Genomic DNA, 20,199 nt, shown 5'->3' on the forward strand with positions numbered 1-20,199 from the left:
GTTTTTATCTCCCTCTTTGGGTATTGAAAAACAATTTTTTTTGGCTGACATTTAAGAGTCGGAAGGTATCACATGAAAATTTAAATTTCTCCATTTTCTTTAAAAGAAGAAATCCCGGCAAGGCCACCGTCAGCTAGAGCTGAGCAGCAGCTGCCTCTTCCATCCAGGGCGCATGCTTGTCAGCTTGCTGCAGTCCCCACTGCTCCCTTTTGTCTGACTGTGGCCCACTCCACTCATTCCGTTGTCTGGGTGTCTCCTGTTCAAATTTTGAGTTTGCAACTCCTGGGCTATTGGAAATGACAGTAGTTCAGTACATTGGTCTGATTTTTGATTGGATTTAATTCTGTCTGGCGCCTCTGCTGATAACCCCTAAGGAATTTAGTTGGTCTTCAGACTGATTCTTTCTGATCAAGTTGCCTTGGTTTTTGGACCAGTAATCCCCTGGGGCTGGTGAAGAGAGGAGTGAGTCCTGAGTTAAGGGCAAGCAAAACGTCCCTCCTCTCCCATTTAGTTGTGCCGAGTAGAGGAAGGTTCAGCTTCCCCAGGAGAGGGGGCGGGGCATCGGAAGAGCATTTTGTTAGAGCCAGGCTGAGCCAAGTTGAAATCTTAACTGCAGGACTCATGCTGGTGTGACCTTGGGCGAGCCACTTAACCTCTCTGAGCCTGAGTTTCCTCATTCATAAGGCGCAGATCACAAGAGTGGGGTTATGAAAAGCGCGGAGGGGATCAAGAGGCCCCGCAGTGCTTGGCAGCTGCGGTAGAGGTGGAGGTGGCTGTTAGATTGGTGAGGGGGGTCGTGGAGGTTAAGAGGTGAAGGATGAAATTCAAAGGCGAGTTTGCTTCGCATGGGCCTTTGGGGGGCGGGGTGGAGGGGAGTACATAGTGAAGAGGGTCATGGGATGGTGACCTGGTGCAGGGAAAGGGGGGACCAGCTGGGGAGAGAAGTGAAAGCCGCAGAGGGGATCCCAGAGACGAGCCACTCGTGAGGCGCAAGGGACTCATTCATAAAGCAAGAATTTATCACGTGCCTGCTGCGGGGAGGGGTCGTGCCAGGTCGTCGGTGGAGAGGATGAATCAGCCATGGTCCCTGCTCTCAGACAACCTCTGCCGGGTCCAGCCACCTCATCTCTTCTCCTCCTCCCCACCGCCCCAGGTTGATCATCTCTACTAAAGCCAGAGGGAAGTGCCATTTCCCTCTCCCTCTTCTCTTGCAGAGAAGGCCCTGGCTGACCTCAGCTCCATCCCCAGCCTCCCCTGGCCCTCCCTTCATACCAACTGCCCTGGTAGATTTGACTCCTCCAACTTATCTGGTCTTCCATACTCGGGATCATTATTTTATTCCCTTAACTCACACTTCTAAGTCTAGGAGAGAAAGGACAATCAATTCTAATACAGCGAGCTATGTGCTCTGAAAGGGAGAGCACGTATGGGGGGACCTGGGGGACCTCCCAGAGCCCTGGGAGGTGGTCCAGCCCTCACCAGTCCTGGGAGGTTAATGAAAACCAGAGTGTCAGTTACACTTCTACACCCCTCCCCCTCCCGACAGAAATGAAAGGGGAACACTCTAGTCACTAGCACAGTTTTGGGAACCTTTCCAGGAGGGGTGTCATTAGATATCCAAACCAGTTTGGTGCCTCAGAATGGCAGTTTGTACTTGGAGCCCTGGGGAGGTGATCAGTAGGGTGTATTTTGCCCCATGAAGGCGGTCAGCACCTGGGCTCAGAGCTTAGAAGAAATGCTGCTTCAGGAGAGAAGCGTGAGGCTGTTGAGTCATGGACTCTTCCGTCATCAGTGTCTCAAACTGTGTTCTAAGCACAGGAGGCTGGCGAATTTTCAAGAGCTGCTCTTTAGAGATACGGAGAGCTCGAGGAAAAGCGTTTAGCCCTGGAGCAACTCCTAGCAGAAACAAGGGCTAGGACCTCCCAGCCCTTCCAGAATTGCACAGCACTGTTGTGAGAGCTGTTAATGATTGATCTGGAAGCTTCAGTGACAGTTAACTTATCGGCTTCACATGATGTAGATCCGGCCGGTGGAAGAGTGGTGGTGGGTGTGTGCGCCCAGTGACTCAGAGTTAGGTTCAAGTCATCACGCAAGGCGGAACTGTCACATAACCGAAAGAACCCTTGAAGTTCTCTCAAATAGCTGGCGAGGATCAACCGAGATAATCTAGGTGAAAGCAAGGAGCCGTGCAGTGTACGTGCTCAGTAAATGATTTTGCTCTATTCGAGCCACACACCGTGGTTTTGGAAAAGTTGGAAGAGCGGTTATTGGTGCCTGGCTTCCTGGAATCCCCTCCCCCACCCCAAAGAGCTATCTCTTGCATAGCCTGAGTGTTGGTCTCCTGAGCTCTTTCGTGGAGCCTGACCTTCAAGTGGGGGTCAGGGTCTAAAGTGGGCACAGTGAGGAGGCAGCATGACTCCTCCGAACGCTCCAGAAACCCTGTGGGCGCTAGTGCTCCTGACCCTCCCCCACCTCGGGGGGGCTTCCGGTGATCGTCCCCCTCTTCAGGTGAGCAAACTGAGGGTCAGATAAACTATGGGCCACGGCCACTCACTCAGTAAGGACTGAAGGGCAGCTCTTTCTCATTCCAGAATACAAACTGCATATATAAATTTAAAAAAAAATATATATATATATTTTTTTTTTTTTAATTTATTTATTTATTTTTGGCTGTGTTGGGTCTTCGTTTCTGTGCGAGGGCTTTCTCTAGTTGCAGCAAGCGGGGGCCACTCTTCATCACGGTGCGCAGGCCTCTCACTATCGCGGCCTCTCTTGTTGCGGAGCACAGGCTCCAGACGCGCAGGCTCAGTAGTTGTGGCACACGACCTTAGTTGCTCCGCGGCATGTGGGATCTTCCCAGACCAGGGCTCGAACCCGTGTCCCCTGCATTGGCAGGCAGACTCTCAACCACTGCGCCACCAGGGAAGCCCTATATATATTTTTTAAACTAAGTCCCTCAAAAATAATCTTGGGGGACCAAGTAATGAGATGGAAACTGGTGCTTTAGCTTACAGTTAAGTGTAATAGATGTTGCCGTACATCGTGGGCCTTTTTTTGGTAAACTGAAATGACCACTTTGCATGTTTCTTTTGTTCAGATCAAACCGAGCGCTGATCAACGTCTGGATCCCGTCAGTGTTTCTCCGGGGCAGAGCCGCCAATGCATTCCACGTGTATCAGGTAATTACCTGGTTTTCAGTTAGACGTCACCGCTGGGGTGGGGGCCACACTTGTTTGTTACTCTCTGGTGCTTTTGCCTCTTGGCGATGGAGTGCCATACGTAGAAGCCACAACCTCCAGATGCCAGCATCCACCTGCCCAACCTCCCCGAGGAAATGATCCTTCTGGCAGACAGAAGGAGGCAGGGTGGAGCTTTCTTGTGCTGTCGGGCCTCCTAGTGTGGCCGTGACCCCTCAGCTCGGACTGCTTGAGCAGAAATGGGATTTGTTGGCTTGTGTTGCAACTGAAACGTCCAGGCGTGGGTCTGGCCTCAGACCTGCCTGGACCTGTGGTCAGATGTCTGCTCCCATTTCCCCTGGTTTCCTCTGCTTGAGCATCCTTTTCAGGCTGGCGCCCTCTGTGGGTGGACCAGGCACCTCCCAGCAGCACCAGACCCTCAGCCTGTCCGGGCATCTCTCAGGAGTCTGTCTTGGATCCCAAGCCCATCCCTAAACCCCAGGGTTGGGTGATGGACTTCTGTGATGGGCCAGGTTCGAATCATGTGACCCCCACTGGCACTGGGGTTGGAGTTGACCTCATCTGACCATATGACTGAGAGAGGGGTGAGGGGGCTCCCCAGATGAAAACCAGGCCACTCTTTGCCAAAGAAGGGGCAACAGACACTTGGCAAGTGAACACTGCAGATGTGCCCTCTGCTTCCTTGAGGTAGAGCTGATCACCCCCTCCCCGGTTGAGGATTGAGTGTCTGAAACCAGGGGACCTTTGTTTTGGAGGTGATTTTGCCCCAACAGTTGGGACCCCAGTTCTCCATCTTTTCTCTGATTTTCTGATGCCTCTTCCAGCCCTGCCTACTTACCCTCTTCTTGGCTTTCTTGTTTCTCTTTCTTTTTCTTACCTGATCTGCAGCTGTTGGTGTTCACTTGTCCTGGGACTGTTTTGTTTTCAACTTTGACTCTTAGCCACTTCTGGTTCTGCTGTTGAATTATATCACAACAACTTTCATTACGTTTTGTTCTTATTCCCCGTGAGCTCCGTGAAGAGCCTTGAGTTTTGTTGCCATTTTTCTTAGTGGGGAATTGACCATTGAAGAAGTCTTCTCAGCTATTAAGATAGTTTCCCCAGAGACTGGGGTGGTGCAAAAAGGACACTGAACTTGAGAATAGAAGCCCTGGTTTCAGTTTTGTGGCCTTAGGTAAATCTCAGTTTCCTTATCTGTAAAACAGAAATAATAATAATGCTTACTTTGCAAAGCTGTTGTTGTTGGGATTAGAAATACATGGTGTCCAGTAGGCACTTGGTATTCGTTTCTCATCTTCCAAAATGATCGCCGTGTTTAGTCTTTGATGGCAGGACTGGCAGTGGGCATGGGTTATATAGGAATGGGCTTAAGCATGACACACGCCTCTTACCTGAAATCTTACGGACAAATGAGCTAGAGTTTGGCAAGGAAGTTTGCACCGGAAAGTTGTTCTAGTTTACTTGTTCAGCTGGGCGACAGTAGCATTTTAATAAGTGTTAGAGAATCTGAGGGTTCCTGATGCTCTCAGCTCTGGCTTGAAAAGAGAATTAGATATGACAGATTTCCGAATATCCTCTTCTCCTTTTACCCCAAACCAAACCCCCCCCCCCGCAAAAAAAGAATCTCTCATTTGAGTGTCCTTCAAGTTCTGCTTTGCGGTCATCAGAATGCTGGGAGGTGTTGCCTGGAGAATGAAAAAAGTGAAGCAGACAGCTTTATTTTAGAGCAAAATTAAAATGCGAGATCGCTTGAGAGGTTTCCTTGACCTTTCATTTTTCACTCCTCCCCCTCACCTCACCCCAGGAAGCAATGGGGCCGTTTTTAGCTCCTGAAAGTCAGTTAAGGAATGAGATGGACACAGCAAATATGCCGTTGCCTGGGAGATTGTTTCCACAGTGGCCACCGTGGGATTCGAGCCGCACTCTCCCCATCCTTGACCATTTCCAGAGCTTTCCTGGGTGTGGTCCAGCCAGTGTGTGGAAGATGAGGCCTGGATTTCACAGAGCCACGAGGCTGACAGCTCCCACGTCACGTAGAGCAGCTGCGTCCCACACTGTGGGCTGTCTGAAATCTCTCCTGATCTTGGAGTGTGTTGAATGCAACTGTTTTTCTCCTTTTAGCTAACAACGCTTCTGGTTGGTACCTAAGAGGAAAATCTGAGCATGTGTTTGGAAGCATTTTAGAAAGTCTTCATTACAGTGTGATTTTTTTGGATTTTGTTGTTTTTTAAATGATAAATGATATTGGAGAGAGAGTGACTCCTGTAAAATACTGGTACTGTTGGACATTATTTTTATTAGTTAAAAAAATGCATTTTATATAATTCCACAAAAGATTTGAGATAATTTCTAGAGAAACTCAGAAAAGAGTGATAAAATAGAAGTAAGAAATAAAATATCAGAGTCAGAGAAGATGTAAACTAAGAGTGTTTCCATTAAGGGAACAGTGGAAATCATATATATACATACATACATATATATGAGATCCTATGTGATTGCTCTCATTGGTTTGTAAGTTTCCTTTGAGCTTCCTGGCAACCAGTGTGAAAATGGAAATGTGGCTATTTTGGATAATTCCATTGCTAATGAGAAGAAAATATGTCAGTTCCTCGAAGGGAGTTCTAAAAGAAATGTCCTCACAGAGCTTTAGATGAGGCAATAATAAAGAATGTGGTAGATGATGCCCTGTTACATCCCTATGACAAATCACTGTCAGGTTTCCTTAAGATCTCCCTCCAAGGAAGCCAAGGGCATAACCTCAAAATGAACCATAGTTCATTTGAAGAGCCCAGACAAAAGGATCAGCACATGTAGCTTTCTCAGTAGATCTGCACTGTCCAGTCCGACAGCCACTAGCCACGTGTGGTCATTTAAATGTTTTTTTTTTTTTTTTTTTTTTTTTGGCTGTGTTGGGTCTTCGCTGCTGCACGTGGGCTTTCTCTAGTTGCTGCGAGCAGGAGATACTCTTTGTTGAGGAACATGGGCTCTAGGTGCACGGGCTTTAGTAGTTGTGGCGCACGGGCTTAGTTGCTCCGCGGCATGTGGGATCTTCCTGGACCAGGGCTCAAACCTGTGTCCCCTGCATTGGCAGGAGGATTCTTAACCACTGTGCCATGATTGGTGGCATCATTTAAATTTGACTTAATCAAAATGGGAAGAAATTAAACTCTAGTTCCTCAGGCACACCAGCCATATTTCAAGTGCTTCTTAGCCACATGTGGCTGGCGGCTACCGTATTGGACAACGCGGATACAGCACACTTCCATCATCTCAGGAAACTCTGTTGGATGGTGATGATCTAGAACAGTCTCTCCCAGAGTGGCAGAAAGCAAGATGATCTTCTGTGTGATCTTCTATGTGCTTAGTGAGGTTTCAGAGAGACAGAGACTGGACGTCCAATAAATAGTTCTGCAGGGAGAAGGCCACTCGCCTTTCAGCTCTTCCGTCACTGGCAATGACCTGAAAGAGAAAGTCTCCACGTGGCCCTTAGGCCTTTAACGCCCTGTAATCGTGCATCTTAGCAAAGACGGAGGAAGGCCCAGGATCAACGCCTTTGGCCGGCAACAGACTCCAGCTCAATTTGCTACATTGTTTTCTTTCATTGTATTTGTTTTCTGTTCATCTGCCTTCTACTATTTTTCCATTTACCACGGTGATGTACAGTTTCCTTTTAAAATAAATTTAAGCAGAAAGAAAGTGAGTCAGCTTAAAGAAAAATACTGAATGTATGATAGTGAAAACAGCAAGAAGTTTAGGACAGTGCTATGTGAAGGAATAATATTTGGGAAACGCCACCTCTCAGTGGTCTGTGTATGTTACATAAGATAGCTCATTCAGTCCTCACAACAGCCCTGTGAGGTAACAAATGCTTATTATCCCCATTTTATAGATAAGAAAACAAAGACACAGAGAAGCAGCTCATTCAGTAACATGACTTTCAGCCCCCAAAGCATTTTCTGACAAGGTACCGGTTTGCACAGATTCTGTGAATGTGGGCAGAGTCCAGATTTAAAACTCCGAGAAGCAGATGGGGCAGTTGGCTTGGAAGGGCCCAGCCTGACCAAGAACTTGCCTGTGTGGATGGCCGCCTGCATCCCTGAGGCCAGGGGCCAAGGGTCCCCCTGCCACCAAGCCAGGGATTTTCTGTCCATCTTTTCCGGGCCCCCTGCAGTATACACGTCAGAGCCCTGCAAAACCCGGAGCCAAGCTCTGGGCAAGTTTGCTTTGGAAAATTGTTAAAGCAGGGCCTGTTGGCCGTGACGGCTCTGGCCACAGAAGAGTTTCACGGATGCTTTCTCAGAACCTCTTGTTTGAGCAGTGGCAGGGTCCCCAGAGCCTGCCCTGGGACGCTTGGGAACTGTGGCACTTCTGACTGCAGAAGAACTTAGCTAGGTCACCCGCTGCCCGGTGTTACTGGGCTCTCACCACTTGTCTTGTGGGAGAGGTCTGGGTGTATATTTTGCACAAAGGATCCTGGCCAGAAGTGCTGTCCCTTGACAGGATTGAATGCAAGTTATTAAAAAAAGTTTGTATCTCCAAACACCATGGTTTCCACACTCTGCTCCTGGGTCCCAAGGTGGGTGCTGAGGTGTGTTCTGGCATAAAAGTAAGAAATGGCAGCCTTTGACCAATTTTCAGAGCAAAAGTAAAATTGATGTCCAGGGCTTCCCTGGTGGTGCAGTGGTTGAGAATCTGCCTGCAAATGCAGGGGACACGGGTTCGAGCCCTGGTCTGGGAAGATCCCACATGCCGCGGAGCAACTAGGCCCGTGAGCCACAACTACTGAGCCTGCGCGTCTGGAGCCTGTGCTCCGCAACAAGAGAGGCCGCGATAGTGAGAGGCCCGCTCACTGTGATGAAGAGTGGCCCCCGCTTGCGCAACTAGAGAAAGCCCTCGCACAGAAACGAAGACCCAACACAGCCATAAATAAATAAATAAATAAATAAATAAAAATTTAAAAAAAAAATTAATGTCCAGAACTTTCCCAATTTAAATTTTTCTTCCACAAATGTTTCTTACTTCTCGCCCCTGCTAACTAATGCTTGGCTGCCAGCAGACACTAGCCAGAGACAAAATGATTAAATAGCAACATACAGAATGGAACAAAACAAAACAAAACCCTATTTACTAATTGGTCTTGCTCAGTTTCTCTCTCTCTCTCTCTCTCTCTCTCTCTCTCTCTCTCTCTCTCTCTCTCTGTGTGTGTCTCTGTGTTAATACACAGTTGTCCTAGTGGGTCTGACTTTCTGTCCCACATGACCTAGTGACATTTGTTGTTAATCAATTAGCCTTTATACCTCTGCAGATGTTTGCTCTTATTTCCCAAATACCCCAACTTCCAAACCAGTTTGAGGTCCACTGTCTTAATATCCTACTGTAGTGTTTATAAAGGCATGTTAGACCTTAAAACAATCTATTTTTTTTTCCTTATGCAAATATTACAGCCGCTAAATCGGCATGAAATAATACATCAGTACACTTACTCTCTGAACCCTTAGGTCTTTCCCTTTGAAAAGCACTGTTAGTGTAAGTACAGCTGGAATCAGTCCTCTACGTGGGAGTTTATTTCAGCCTTTGAATTTAGCCACCAGAAACACTGGCTATGGTGCAATATTCCGTTTGCCCAGCACAACTAATTAGGTCTCCTTTGTAAAGAAAGTTGCGTTGTTTCAGCAAAGCTTTTTCCTTCTAGAGTAAGTCCCCTTTCCTTGGGACCACAGGAGGTTGTCTTGACTTAGAGAAAAGGCGGTACCCCAGGAAGACTCCTTCAGTGTTGGAGGTTCCCCCACCCCCAAAAGGTTATTGTGTAGCCTGGGCAGGTGTTTTCAAGGTTTATTCTAGTGGAGCATGTTTATATATGCAGCGCAGGGAAAGCCCATGATTTTCTGTATTAATAATAGATCACAGGGTCTGGCGGGCTGCATGGGGCTGCAGGTGGTTTGGAGGATGGTCATGTTTTTGCACCTCAGGCTTCGGGTGCTTCAGCCCTTTTCATCTCTGTCCTAAGATGGTTTACTCTTGAGGCCCTCAAGGTTGCTGTTACCTACGGTTCCATCTTTATGCTTGCTTAAAGTGTATAGCTATGTGAGAGGAGGGGATTCATTAAGTAGAGACGGATGGGATGTTTGAGCCACGCACAGAAATGGGAATGGCAGCTGCAGCAACGTGGGCTGACCAGAAGCCTCTGCCCTAGCGGTTACCATTCCAGGTGTGGGGACACAGGGACCAGCTCTGAGGCCCAAGGGATTCTCTCTCATTCACGCCAGGTCCTTCCCACCACACCTGCTGTGAACCAGGCAGGCGGGGAAGACAGCGGTGGATCGTTTGATTTCTGAGTTTCGTTCCAGCCAGGTTGGCTTCTGTGCTGCATGATAAGCGAAACTGTGGGAGGCTTTGCCTTTGTTCTCGCTCTCTCCTTCCTTGAGAACTTTCCATCCCACAAAGTCAAGCACCTCCGCACCTCTGAGGATTACAGCACGTTAACCTCCAGCTGTTCTTGGGATGCTCAAGGCTTCTGGGAAAGCCTGATACAGGTGAAAACAAAAAGCCAAACGGAAAAAGCCTGTTTGCCTCCCCTTGGACCTACGTGTCACTATTATTCTGTTACTGCCTTTATCTTCTCAAACAGGAGGAACTTTTTTCCCCCCTTTCATAGTATAATTCCATTATTTATCCCAAAGCTGTGGATTGAGGGCCGACTAGATGCCAGACATGTGCTAAACGCTGCAGAGCCTGGGGTGAGCAAGACTTGACATTGTATTTACCCGCCCAACCTCACAGGCTGGAGGGGGACAGTTGCTCTCGAGTAAACAGAACAGTCTCGCGAGATAAGGGCTGCAGAGAGAGGTACGGGTGGGAGGGATGGAACACCACTCACCTTGCAAAGTGACAACAGACGATGATGGATGACGTGGTTGGCACAGCACCTGGCAAACAGCTACTGTGCAGACACTACCCTTAGTGACCTGAGGACCACTTGACTTGTGATAAGCAATTAGACCTGAAAGTAAACATAAAAGAATTACCCCCTGTTGAACTGAATGTCTCTGGGCATGTTTGCGTGCTCAAAAAAGCCTTTATTTAGCATCTACTTGATCAAGGGCTCCACATCAGCCTCCTTAGGGGAGGCAAGGAGCAAGATACCTTTGTCCTCAAGGTGTCTGGGTCTGGTGAGGGGACGGAGCCCCATCAAGCAGCTGAAATGCAAGGGTCGTGTTGAGCGGCTCCATGGAGGCTTAGCAGAGGGGTGAGCTCTGCTGGAGGGAGAGACCTGGGCTCAGAGGTGAAACCTAGGATCATAGTTCACTTTCCCAATGGGACTCTCTGGAAGCCTGAAAGCATTAATGCCCAGGCCCCAGTATATTATAGTTTCACCAGCCCAGAGCTGCCCAGTTGGTGCTAGGTTTAGTCTTGTTTTGAATTCAAGTACAGTCTTTACTTATTGAGTACTGGGTTGCACCAGTGACATTACTCACCAGCGTCTCCAAGGTGCCTGTACGTGATCCCACAGCATCATCACCCTCTTGGCCTCCTCCAAGGAGGTTTCCCAAGATGGTACCCCAGTTTAACGCTGCCTCTTTGTGTGGAGCCATAGGCACAGCTGGCGTGTAAATCTGGATGAGCTAAACACATATATGTTCTCGGTTTCTGTTGCTGGAATACAGTTGGGGTGGCCTCAAGGAGGTACCTCCCCCAGTTCTGATGTACTACTGGCCGTCTTCTTCACAGGGCACTGCAGCTGGCATTTGGTTATTGTTGATCATTGTCAAGGACGTCTTCTCCTTTGAGATCTGCTCTGTAAAATCTCTAATCTTTGCTAATTAAGGCAATCTGAATTGGCCATAATTCTTATATTGGACTTGTAGGGCATCTCCATTTCTGAATTGGTGTAGAAATGGACTCTAGTAAAATTATTGAGTATTAAACATTATATTAGGAATGCTTTTTGCTGCAAGCAACGTATTATCTCACTCAAAGTGACTTAACGAATAGGAGTTAATATACGTAACAAAAAGTTGGGGACTCAGGTATTCAATAGCTTAATCACATCAGTGGCTTCCAGAGCTGTTAGCACTTCCTCTTTACAAGACAGTGTCCAAGGGGGAAGAAGAGAGGTTTTTACTCACACATTATTTTTTTAATCAAAAAGAAAAATCTTTGCCTAAAGCCCTCCTGTGTACTTCGCTTAGATCCCGATGACCCAAGGTGAGGTCACATAGCCATGGTCTCGCTGAAAGCAAAGCTGGGAAAATGAGCATCTCCCTGTCTCAGTCCCTGAGCAGGTGGAGAGCTCTGCCAGTAGATGAGGCAGGCAGGGAGCTGGCCATTGGGTAGGCAGCCGGGCTTCTGCCACAGGCACTGTAACATACATTGTGTTGACAGAAATTAATCAGTCGAGGGACTTCCCTGGTGGCTCAGTGGTTAAGAATCCGCCTGCCAATGCAGGGGAACACAGGTTCGAGCCCTGGTCTGGGAAGATCCCACATGCCGCGGAGCAACTAAGCCCATGCACCACAACGACTGAGCCTGTGCTCTAGAGCCCATGAGCCACAACTACTGAGCCTGCGTGCCACAACTACTGAGCCCGTGTGCTGCAACTACTGAAGCCCGTGTGCCTAGAGCCCATGCTCTGCAACAAGAGAAGCAACTGCAATGAGAAGCCCATGCACTGCAACAAAGAGTAGCCCCCACTCGCCACAACTAGAGAAAGCCCACTCGCAGCAGGGAAGACCCAAGGCAGCCATAAATTAATTAATTAATTAATTAATTAAAAAGAAATCAGTTGATCTAAGAAAGAAATGGAAAATTTTATTCAAGTCAAATTGAGGATTATAACCCGGGAACAGCATCTCAGAAAGCTCTGAGAACCATTCCACCAATTAGAAGTCAAAGCACAGTTATGTAAGTTCTTTTGAGACAGAGGGCTGTACCTGAAATGATGCATTATTGACAGTTGACACAATCCAGATGTGCAAGTACAAAGTGGTGGGTCATCATGACCCCTTAAGAGATCAAGAAGGGGAGAGGAGCTTCAAGATGGCGGAAGAGTAAGACGTGGAGATCACCTTCCTCCCCACAAATACATCAGAAATACATCCACATGTGGAACAACTCCTACAGAACACCTACTGAACGCTGGCAGAAGACCTCAGACCTCCCAAAAGGCAAGAAACTCCCCACGTACCTGGGTAGGGCAAAAGAAAAAGAAAAAACAGAGACAAAAGAATAGGGACGGGACCTGCACCAGTGGGAGGAGCTTCCACACACTAGGAAGCCCCTTCGCGGTCAGAGACTGTGGGTGGCGGAGGGGGGGAGCTTCGGAGCCACAGACGAGAGCGCAGCAACAGGGGTGTGGAGGGCACAGCGGAGAGGTTCCCACACAGAGGATCGGCGCCGACCAGCACTCACCAGCCCGAGAGGCTTGTCTGCTCACCCGCCGTGCGGGCGGGGCTGGGAGCTGAGGCTCGGGCTTCGGTCGGATCGCAGGGAGAGAGAGGACTGGGGTTGGCTGCGTGAACACAGCCTGAAGGGGCTAGTGCACCACAGCTAGCCGGGAGGGAGTCCGGGAAAAGGTCTGGAGCTGCCGAAGAGGCAGACTTTTTCTTGCCTCTTTGTTTCCTGGTGCGCGAGGAGAGGGGATTCAGAGCGCCGCTTAAAGGAGCTCCAGAGACGGGCGCAAGCCACGGCTGTCAGCGCGGACCCCAGAGACGGGCATGAGATGCTAAGGCTGCTGCTGCCACCACCAAGAAGCCTGTGTGCGAGCACAGGTCACTCTCCACACTGCCCCTCCCGGGAGCCTGTGCAGCCCGCCACTGCCAGGGTCCCATGATCCAGGGACAACTTCCCCGGGAGAACGCATGGCGCGCCTCAGGCTGGTGCAAAGCCACGCCGGCCTCTGCCACTGCAGGCTCACCCTGCATCCGTACCCCTCCCTCCCCCCAGCCTGAGTGAGCCAGAGCCCCCGAATCAGCTGCTCCTTAACCCCGTCCTGTGTGAGCGAAGAACAGACGCCCTCAGGCGACCTACACGCAGAGGCGGGTCCAAATCCAAAGCTGAACCCCGGGAACTGTGTGAACAAAGAAGAGAAAGGGAAATTTCTCCCAGCAGCCTCAGGAGCAGCAGATTAAAGCTCCACAATCAACTTGATGTACCTGCATCTGTGGAATACCTGAATAGAAAACAAATCATCCCAAATTGAGGAGGTGGACTTTGGGAGCAACGATACAGATATATTTTTCCCTTTTTCTCTTTTTGTGAGTGTGTATGTGTATGCTTCTGTGTGTGATTTTGTCTGTATAGCTTTGCTTTTATCATTTGTCCTAGGGTTCTGTCTGTCCGTATTTTTTTTTTCTTTTTTTTAGTATAGTTTTTAGTGCTTCTTATCATTGGTAGATTTGTTTTTTGGTTTGGTTGCTCTCCTCTTTCTTTCTTTCTTTCTTTCCTTCCTTTTTTATTTTTATTAAAAAAATTTTTTTTAATAATTATTTTTTATTTTAATAACTTTTTATTTTATTTTATTTTATCTTCTTCTTTCTTTTTTTTCTCCCTTTTATTCTGAGACGTGTGGATGACAGGCTCTTGGTGCTCCAGCGTCAGGGCTGTCCCTCTGAGGTGGGAGAGCCAAGTTCAGGACATTGGTCCACAAGAGACCTCCCAGCTCCATGTAATATCAAATGGTGAAAATCTCCCAGAGATCTCCATCTCAACGCCAAGACCCAGCTCCACTCAACAACCAGCAAGCTACAGTGCAGGACACCCTATGCCAAACAACTAGCAAGACAGGAACACAACCCCACCCATTAGCAGAGAGGCTGCCTAAAATCATAATAAGGCCACAGACACCCCAAAACACACCACCAGACGTGGATGTGCCCACCAGAAAGACAAGATCCAGCCTCATCCACCAGAACACAGGCACTAGTCCCCTCCACCAGGAAGCCTACACAACCCACTGAACCAACCTTAGCCACTTGGGGCAGACACCAAAAACAATGGGAACTACGAACCTGCAGCCTGCGAAAAGGAGTCCCCAAACACAGTAAGTTAAGCAAAATGAGAAGACAGAGAAACACACAGCAGATGAAGGAGCAAGGTAAAAACCCACCAGACCTAACAAATGAAGAGGAAATAGGCAGTCTATCTGAAAAAGAATTCAGAATAATGATAGTAAACATGATCCAAAATCTTGAAAATAGAATGGAGAAAATATAAGAAACGTTTAACAAGGACCTAGAAGAACTAAAGAGCAGACAAACAGTGATGAACAACACAATAAATGAAATTTAGAATTTTCTAAAAGGGATCAATAGCAGAATAACTGAGGCAGAAGAACAGATAAGTGACCTGGAAGATAAAATAGTAGAAATAACTACTGCAGAGCAGAATAAAGAAAAAAGAATGAAAAGAATAGAGTACAGTCTCAGAGACCTCTGGGACAACATTAAATGCACCAACATTTGAATTATAGGGTTCCCAGAAGAAGAAGAGAAAAAGAAAGGGACTGAGAAAATATTTGAAGAGATTATAGTTGAAAACTTCCCTAATATGGGAAAGGAAATAGTTAATCAAGTCCAGGAAGCACAGAGAGTCCCATTCAGGATAAATCCAAGGAGAAACACACCAAGACACATATTAATCAAATTATCAAAAATTAAATACAAAGAAAAAATATTAAAAGCAGCAAGAGAAAAACAACAAATAACATACAAGGGAATCTCCATAAGGTTAACAGCTGATCTTTCAGCAGAAACTCTGCAAGCCAGAAGGGAGTGGCAGGACATATTTAAAGTGATGAAGGGGAAAAACCTACAACCAAGATTACTCTCCCCAGCAAGGATCTCATTCAGATTTGATCGAGAAATTAAAACCTTTACAGACAAGCAAAAGCTAAGAGAATTCAGCACCACCAAACCAGCTTTACAACAAATGCTAAAGGAACTTCTCTAGGCAGGAAACACAAGAGAAGGAAAAAACCTACAATAACAAACCCAAAACAATTAAGAAAATGGTAATAGAAACATACATATCAATAATTACCTTAAATGTAAATGGATTAAATGCTCCAACCAAAAGACACAGACTGGCTGAATGGATACAAAAACAAGACCCGTATATATGCTGTCTACAAGAGACCCACTTCAGACCTAGGGACACATACAGACTGAAAGTGACGGGATGGAAAAAGATATTCCATGCAAATGGAAATCAAAAGAAAGCTGGAGTAGCAATTTTCATATCAGACAAAATAGACTTTAAAATAAAGACAATTGGGGCTTCCCTGGTGGCGCAGTGGTTGAGAATCTGCCTGCTAATGCAGGGTACATGGGTTCGAGCCCTGGTCTGGGAAGATCCCACATGCCGCGGGGCAACTAGGCCCGTGAGCCACAACTACTGAGCCTGCGCATCTGGAGCCTGTGCTCCGCAACAAGAGAGGCCACGATAGTGAGAGGCCCACGCACCGCGATGAAGAGTGACCCCTGCTTGCCGCAACTAGAGAAAGCCCTTGCACAGAAACGAAGACCCAACACAGCCAAAAATAAATAAATTAATTAATTTTAAAAAATAAAAAATAAAGACAATTACAAGAGACAAAGAAGGACACTACATAATGATCAACAGATCAATCCAAGAAGAAGATATAACAATTGTAAATATTTATGCACCCAACATAGGAGCACCTCAATACATGAGGCATATACTAACAGCCATAAAAGAGGAAATCGACAATAACACAGTCATAGTAGGAGACTTTAACACCCCACTTTCAGCAATGGACAGATGATCCAAAATGAAAATAAATAAGGAAACACAAGCTTTAAATGATACATTAAACAAGATGGACTTAATTGATATTTATAGGACATTCCATCCAAAAACAACAGAATACACTTTCTTCTCAAGTGCTCATGGAACATTCTCCAGGATAGATCACATCTTGGGTCACAAATAAAGCCTTGGTAAATTTAAGAAAATTGAAATCGTATCAAGTATCTTTTCTGACCACAATGCTATGAGACTAGATATCAATTACAGGAAAAAGTCTGTAAAAAATACAAACACATGGAGGCTAAACAATACACTACTTAATAACCAAGAGACCACTGAAGAAATCAAAGAGGAAATAAAAAAATACCTAGAAACAAATGACAATGAAAACACGATGACCCAAAACCTATGGGATGCAGCAAAAGCAGTTCTAAGAGGGAAGTTTAGAGCAATACAGTCCTACCTTAAGAAACAAGAAACATCTCAAATAAACAACCTAACTTTACACCTAAAGCAATTAGAGAAAGAAGAACAAAAAACCCCCCCAAAGTTAGCAGAAGGAAAGAAATCATAAAGATCAGATCAGAAATAAATGAAAAAGAAATGAAGGAAATGATAGCAAAGGTCAATAAAACTAAAAGCTGGTTCTTTGAGAAGATAAACAAAATTGATAAACCATTAGCCAGACTCATCAAGAAAAAAAGGGAGAAGACTCAAATCAATAGAATTAGAAATGAAAAAGGAGACGTAACAACTGACACTGCAGAAATACAAAGGATCATGAGAGATTACTACAAGCAACTATATGCCAATAAAATAGACAACCTGGAAGAAATGGACAAATTCTTAGAAATGCACAACCTTCCGAGACTGAACCAGGAAGAAATAGAAAATATGAACAGACCAGTCACAAGCACTGAAATTGAAACTGTGATTAAAAATCTTCCAGCAAGGGCTTCCCTGGTGGCGCAGTGGTTGAGAGTGCCTGCCAGTGCAGGGGACACGGGTTCGAGCCCTGGTCTGGGAAGATCCCACATGCCGCGGAGCAACTGGGCCCGTGAGCCACAATTACTGAGCCTGCGCGTCTGGAGCCTGTGCTCCGCAACAAGAGAGGCCGCGATGGTGAGAGGCCCGCACACCGCGATGAAGAGTGGTCCCCACTTGCCGCAACTGGAGAAAGCCCTCGCACAGAAACGAAGACTCAACACAGTCATAAATAAATAAATAAAAGAACGTGAATTTCTAAAAAAAAAAAAATCTTCCAGCAAACAAAAGCCCAGGACCAGATGGCTTCACAGGCGAATTCTGTCAAACATTTAGAGAAGAGCTAACACCTATCCTTCTCAAACTCTTCCAAAATATAGCAGAGGGAGGAACGCTCCCAAACTCATTCTACGAGGCCACCATCACCCTGATACCAAAACCTGACAAAGATGTCACAAAGAAAGAAAACTACAGGCAATATCACTGATGAACATAGATGCAAAAATCCTCAACAAAATACTAGCAAACAGAATCCAACAGCACATTAAAAGGATCATACACCATGATCAAGTGGGGTTTATCCCAGGAATGCAAGGATTCTTCAATATATGCAAATCAATCAATGTGATACACCATATTAACAAATTGAAGGAGAAAAACCATATGATCATCTCAATAGATGCAGAAAAAGCTTTTGACAAAATTCAACACCCATTTATGATAAAAACCCTCCAGAAAGTAGGCATAGAGGGAACTTACCTCAACATAATAAAGGCCATATATGACAAACCCACAGCCAACATCGTCCTCAATGGTGAAAAACTGAAACCATTTCCACTAAGATCAGGAACAAGACAAGGTTGCCCACTCTCACCACTATTATTCAACATAGTTTTGGAAGTGTTAGCCACAGCAATCAAAGAAGAAAAAGAAATAAAAGGAATCCAAATCGGAAAAGAAGAAGTAAAGCTGTCACTGTTTGCAGATGACATGATACTATACATAGAGAATCCTAAAAATGCTACCAGAAAACTACTAGAGCTAATCAATGAATTTGGTAAAGTAGCAGGATACAAAATTAATACACAGAAATCTCTTACATTCCTATACACTAATGATGAAATATCTGAAAGTGAAATTAAGAAAACACTCCCATTTACCATTGCAACAAAAAGAATAAAATATCTAGGAATAAACCTACCTAAGGAGACAAAAGACCTGTATGCAGAAAATTATAAGACACTGATGAAAGAAATTAAAGATGATACAAACAGGTGGAGAGATATACCATGTTCTTGGATTGGAAGAATCAACATTGTGAAAATGACTCTACTACCCAAAGCAATCTACAGATTCAATGCAATCCCTATCAAACTACCACTGGCATTTTTCACAGAACCAGAACAAAAAATTTCACAATTTGTATGGAAACACAAAAGACCCTGAATACCCAAAGCAATCTTGAGAAAGAAAAACGGAGCTGGAGGAATCAGGCCCCCCGACTTCAGACTATACTACAAAGCTACAGTAATCAAGACAGTATGGTAGTGGCACAAAAACAAATATAGATCAATGGAACAGTATAGAAAGCCCAGAGATAAACCCACTCACATATGGTCACTTTATCTTTGATAAAGGAGGCAAGAATATACAGTGGAGAAAAGACAGCCTCTTCAATAAGTGGTGCTGGGAAAACTGGACAACTACATGTAAAAGAATGAAATTAGAACACTCCCTAACACCATACACAAAAGTAAACTCAAAATGGAATAAAGACCTAAATGTAAGGCCAGACACTATAAAACTCTTAGAGGAAAACATAGGCAGAACACTCTATGACATAAATCACAGCAAGATCCTTCTTGACCCACCTCCTAGAGAAATGGAAATAAAAACAAAAATAAACAAATGGGAGCTAATGAAACTTAAAAGCTTTTGCACAGCAAAGGAAACCATAGCAAGACGAAAAGACAACCCTCAGAATGGGAGAAAATATTTGCAAATGAAGCAATGGACAAAGGATTAATCTCCAAAATTTACAAGCAGCTCATGCAGCTCAATATCAAAAAAACAAACAACCCAATCCAAAAATGGGCAGAAGACCTAAATAGACATTTCTCCAAAGAAGATATAGAGATTGCCAGCAAACACATGAAAGGATGCTCAACATCACTAATCATTAGAGAAATGCAAATCAAAACTACAATGAGGTATCACCTCATACCATTCAGAATGGCCATCATCAAAATATCTACAAACAATAAATGCTGGAGAGGGTGTGGAGAAAAGGAAACCCTCTTGCACTGTTGGTGGGAATGTAAATTGATACAGCCACTATGGAAAACAGTATGGAGGTTCCTTACAAAACTAAAAATAGAACTACCATATGACCCAGCAATCCCACTACTGGGCATATACCCTGAGAAAACCGTAATTCAAAAAGAGTCATGTACCACAGTGTTCACTGCAGCTCTATTTACAATAGCCAGGACATGGAAGCAACCTAAGTGTCCATCAACAGATGAATGGGTAAAGAAGATGTGGCACATATATACAATGGAATATTACTCAACCATAAAAAAAAACGAAATTGAGTTATTTGTAGTGAGGTGGATGGACCTAGAGTCTGTCATACAGAGTGAAATAAGTCAGAAAGAGAAAAATACCATATGCTAACACACATATATGGAATCTATGAAAAAAAAATGGTCATGAAGAACCTAGGGGCAAGATGGGAATAAAGACGCAGACCTACTAGAGAATGGACTTGAGGATACGGGGAGGGGGAATGGTAAGCTGGGACAAAGTGAGAGAGTGGCAGGTACATATATACACTACCGAATGTAAAATAGCTAGCTAGTGGGAAGCAGCCGCATAGCACAGGGATATCAGCTCGGTGCTTTGTGACCACCTAGAGAGGTGGGATAGGGAGGGTGGGAGGGAGGGAGACGCAAGAGGGAAGAGATATGGGGGTATATGTATATGTATAGCTGATTCACTTTGTTATAAAGCAGGAACTAACACACCACTGTAAAGCAATAATACTCCAATAAAGATGTTTAAAAAAAAAAAAGAGATCAAGAAGGAAGGTTATCTTCTAAGGAGCTGTCTTTTTTTTTTTTTTTTTTTTTAAACATCTTTATTGGAGTATAATTGCTTTACAGTGGTGTGTTAGTTTCTGCTTTATAACAAAGTGAATCAGCTATACATATACATATGTTCCCATATCTCTTCCCTTTTGGAGAAATGTCAC

The 20,199-nt window shown here is 45.4% G+C and overlaps 1 protein-coding gene across 6 annotated transcripts in view; it reads left to right on the forward strand.

Annotated features, from left to right (window-relative positions):
• SNX29 (sorting nexin 29) overlaps positions 1 to 20,199 on the forward strand; it is a 557,678-nt gene that overhangs the window by 372,919 nt on the left and 164,560 nt on the right. For all 6 annotated transcript variants that reach the window (XR_009497586.1, XR_009497587.1, XM_059896907.1 and 3 more), the window contains one exon: positions 3,098 to 3,179. Coding sequence is in view for 4 of the 6 variants with exons in the window: in XM_059896907.1 (XP_059752890.1) it covers positions 3,098 to 3,179 (82 nt within the window). In the remaining 2 variants the exon portion in view is untranslated. The remainder of the gene's footprint in view (positions 1 to 3,097; positions 3,180 to 20,199) is intronic.

Source organism: Balaenoptera ricei, chromosome 15, assembly GCF_028023285.1.
Source record: "Balaenoptera ricei isolate mBalRic1 chromosome 15, mBalRic1.hap2, whole genome shotgun sequence".
NCBI lineage: Eukaryota > Metazoa > Chordata > Mammalia > Artiodactyla > Balaenopteridae > Balaenoptera > Balaenoptera ricei.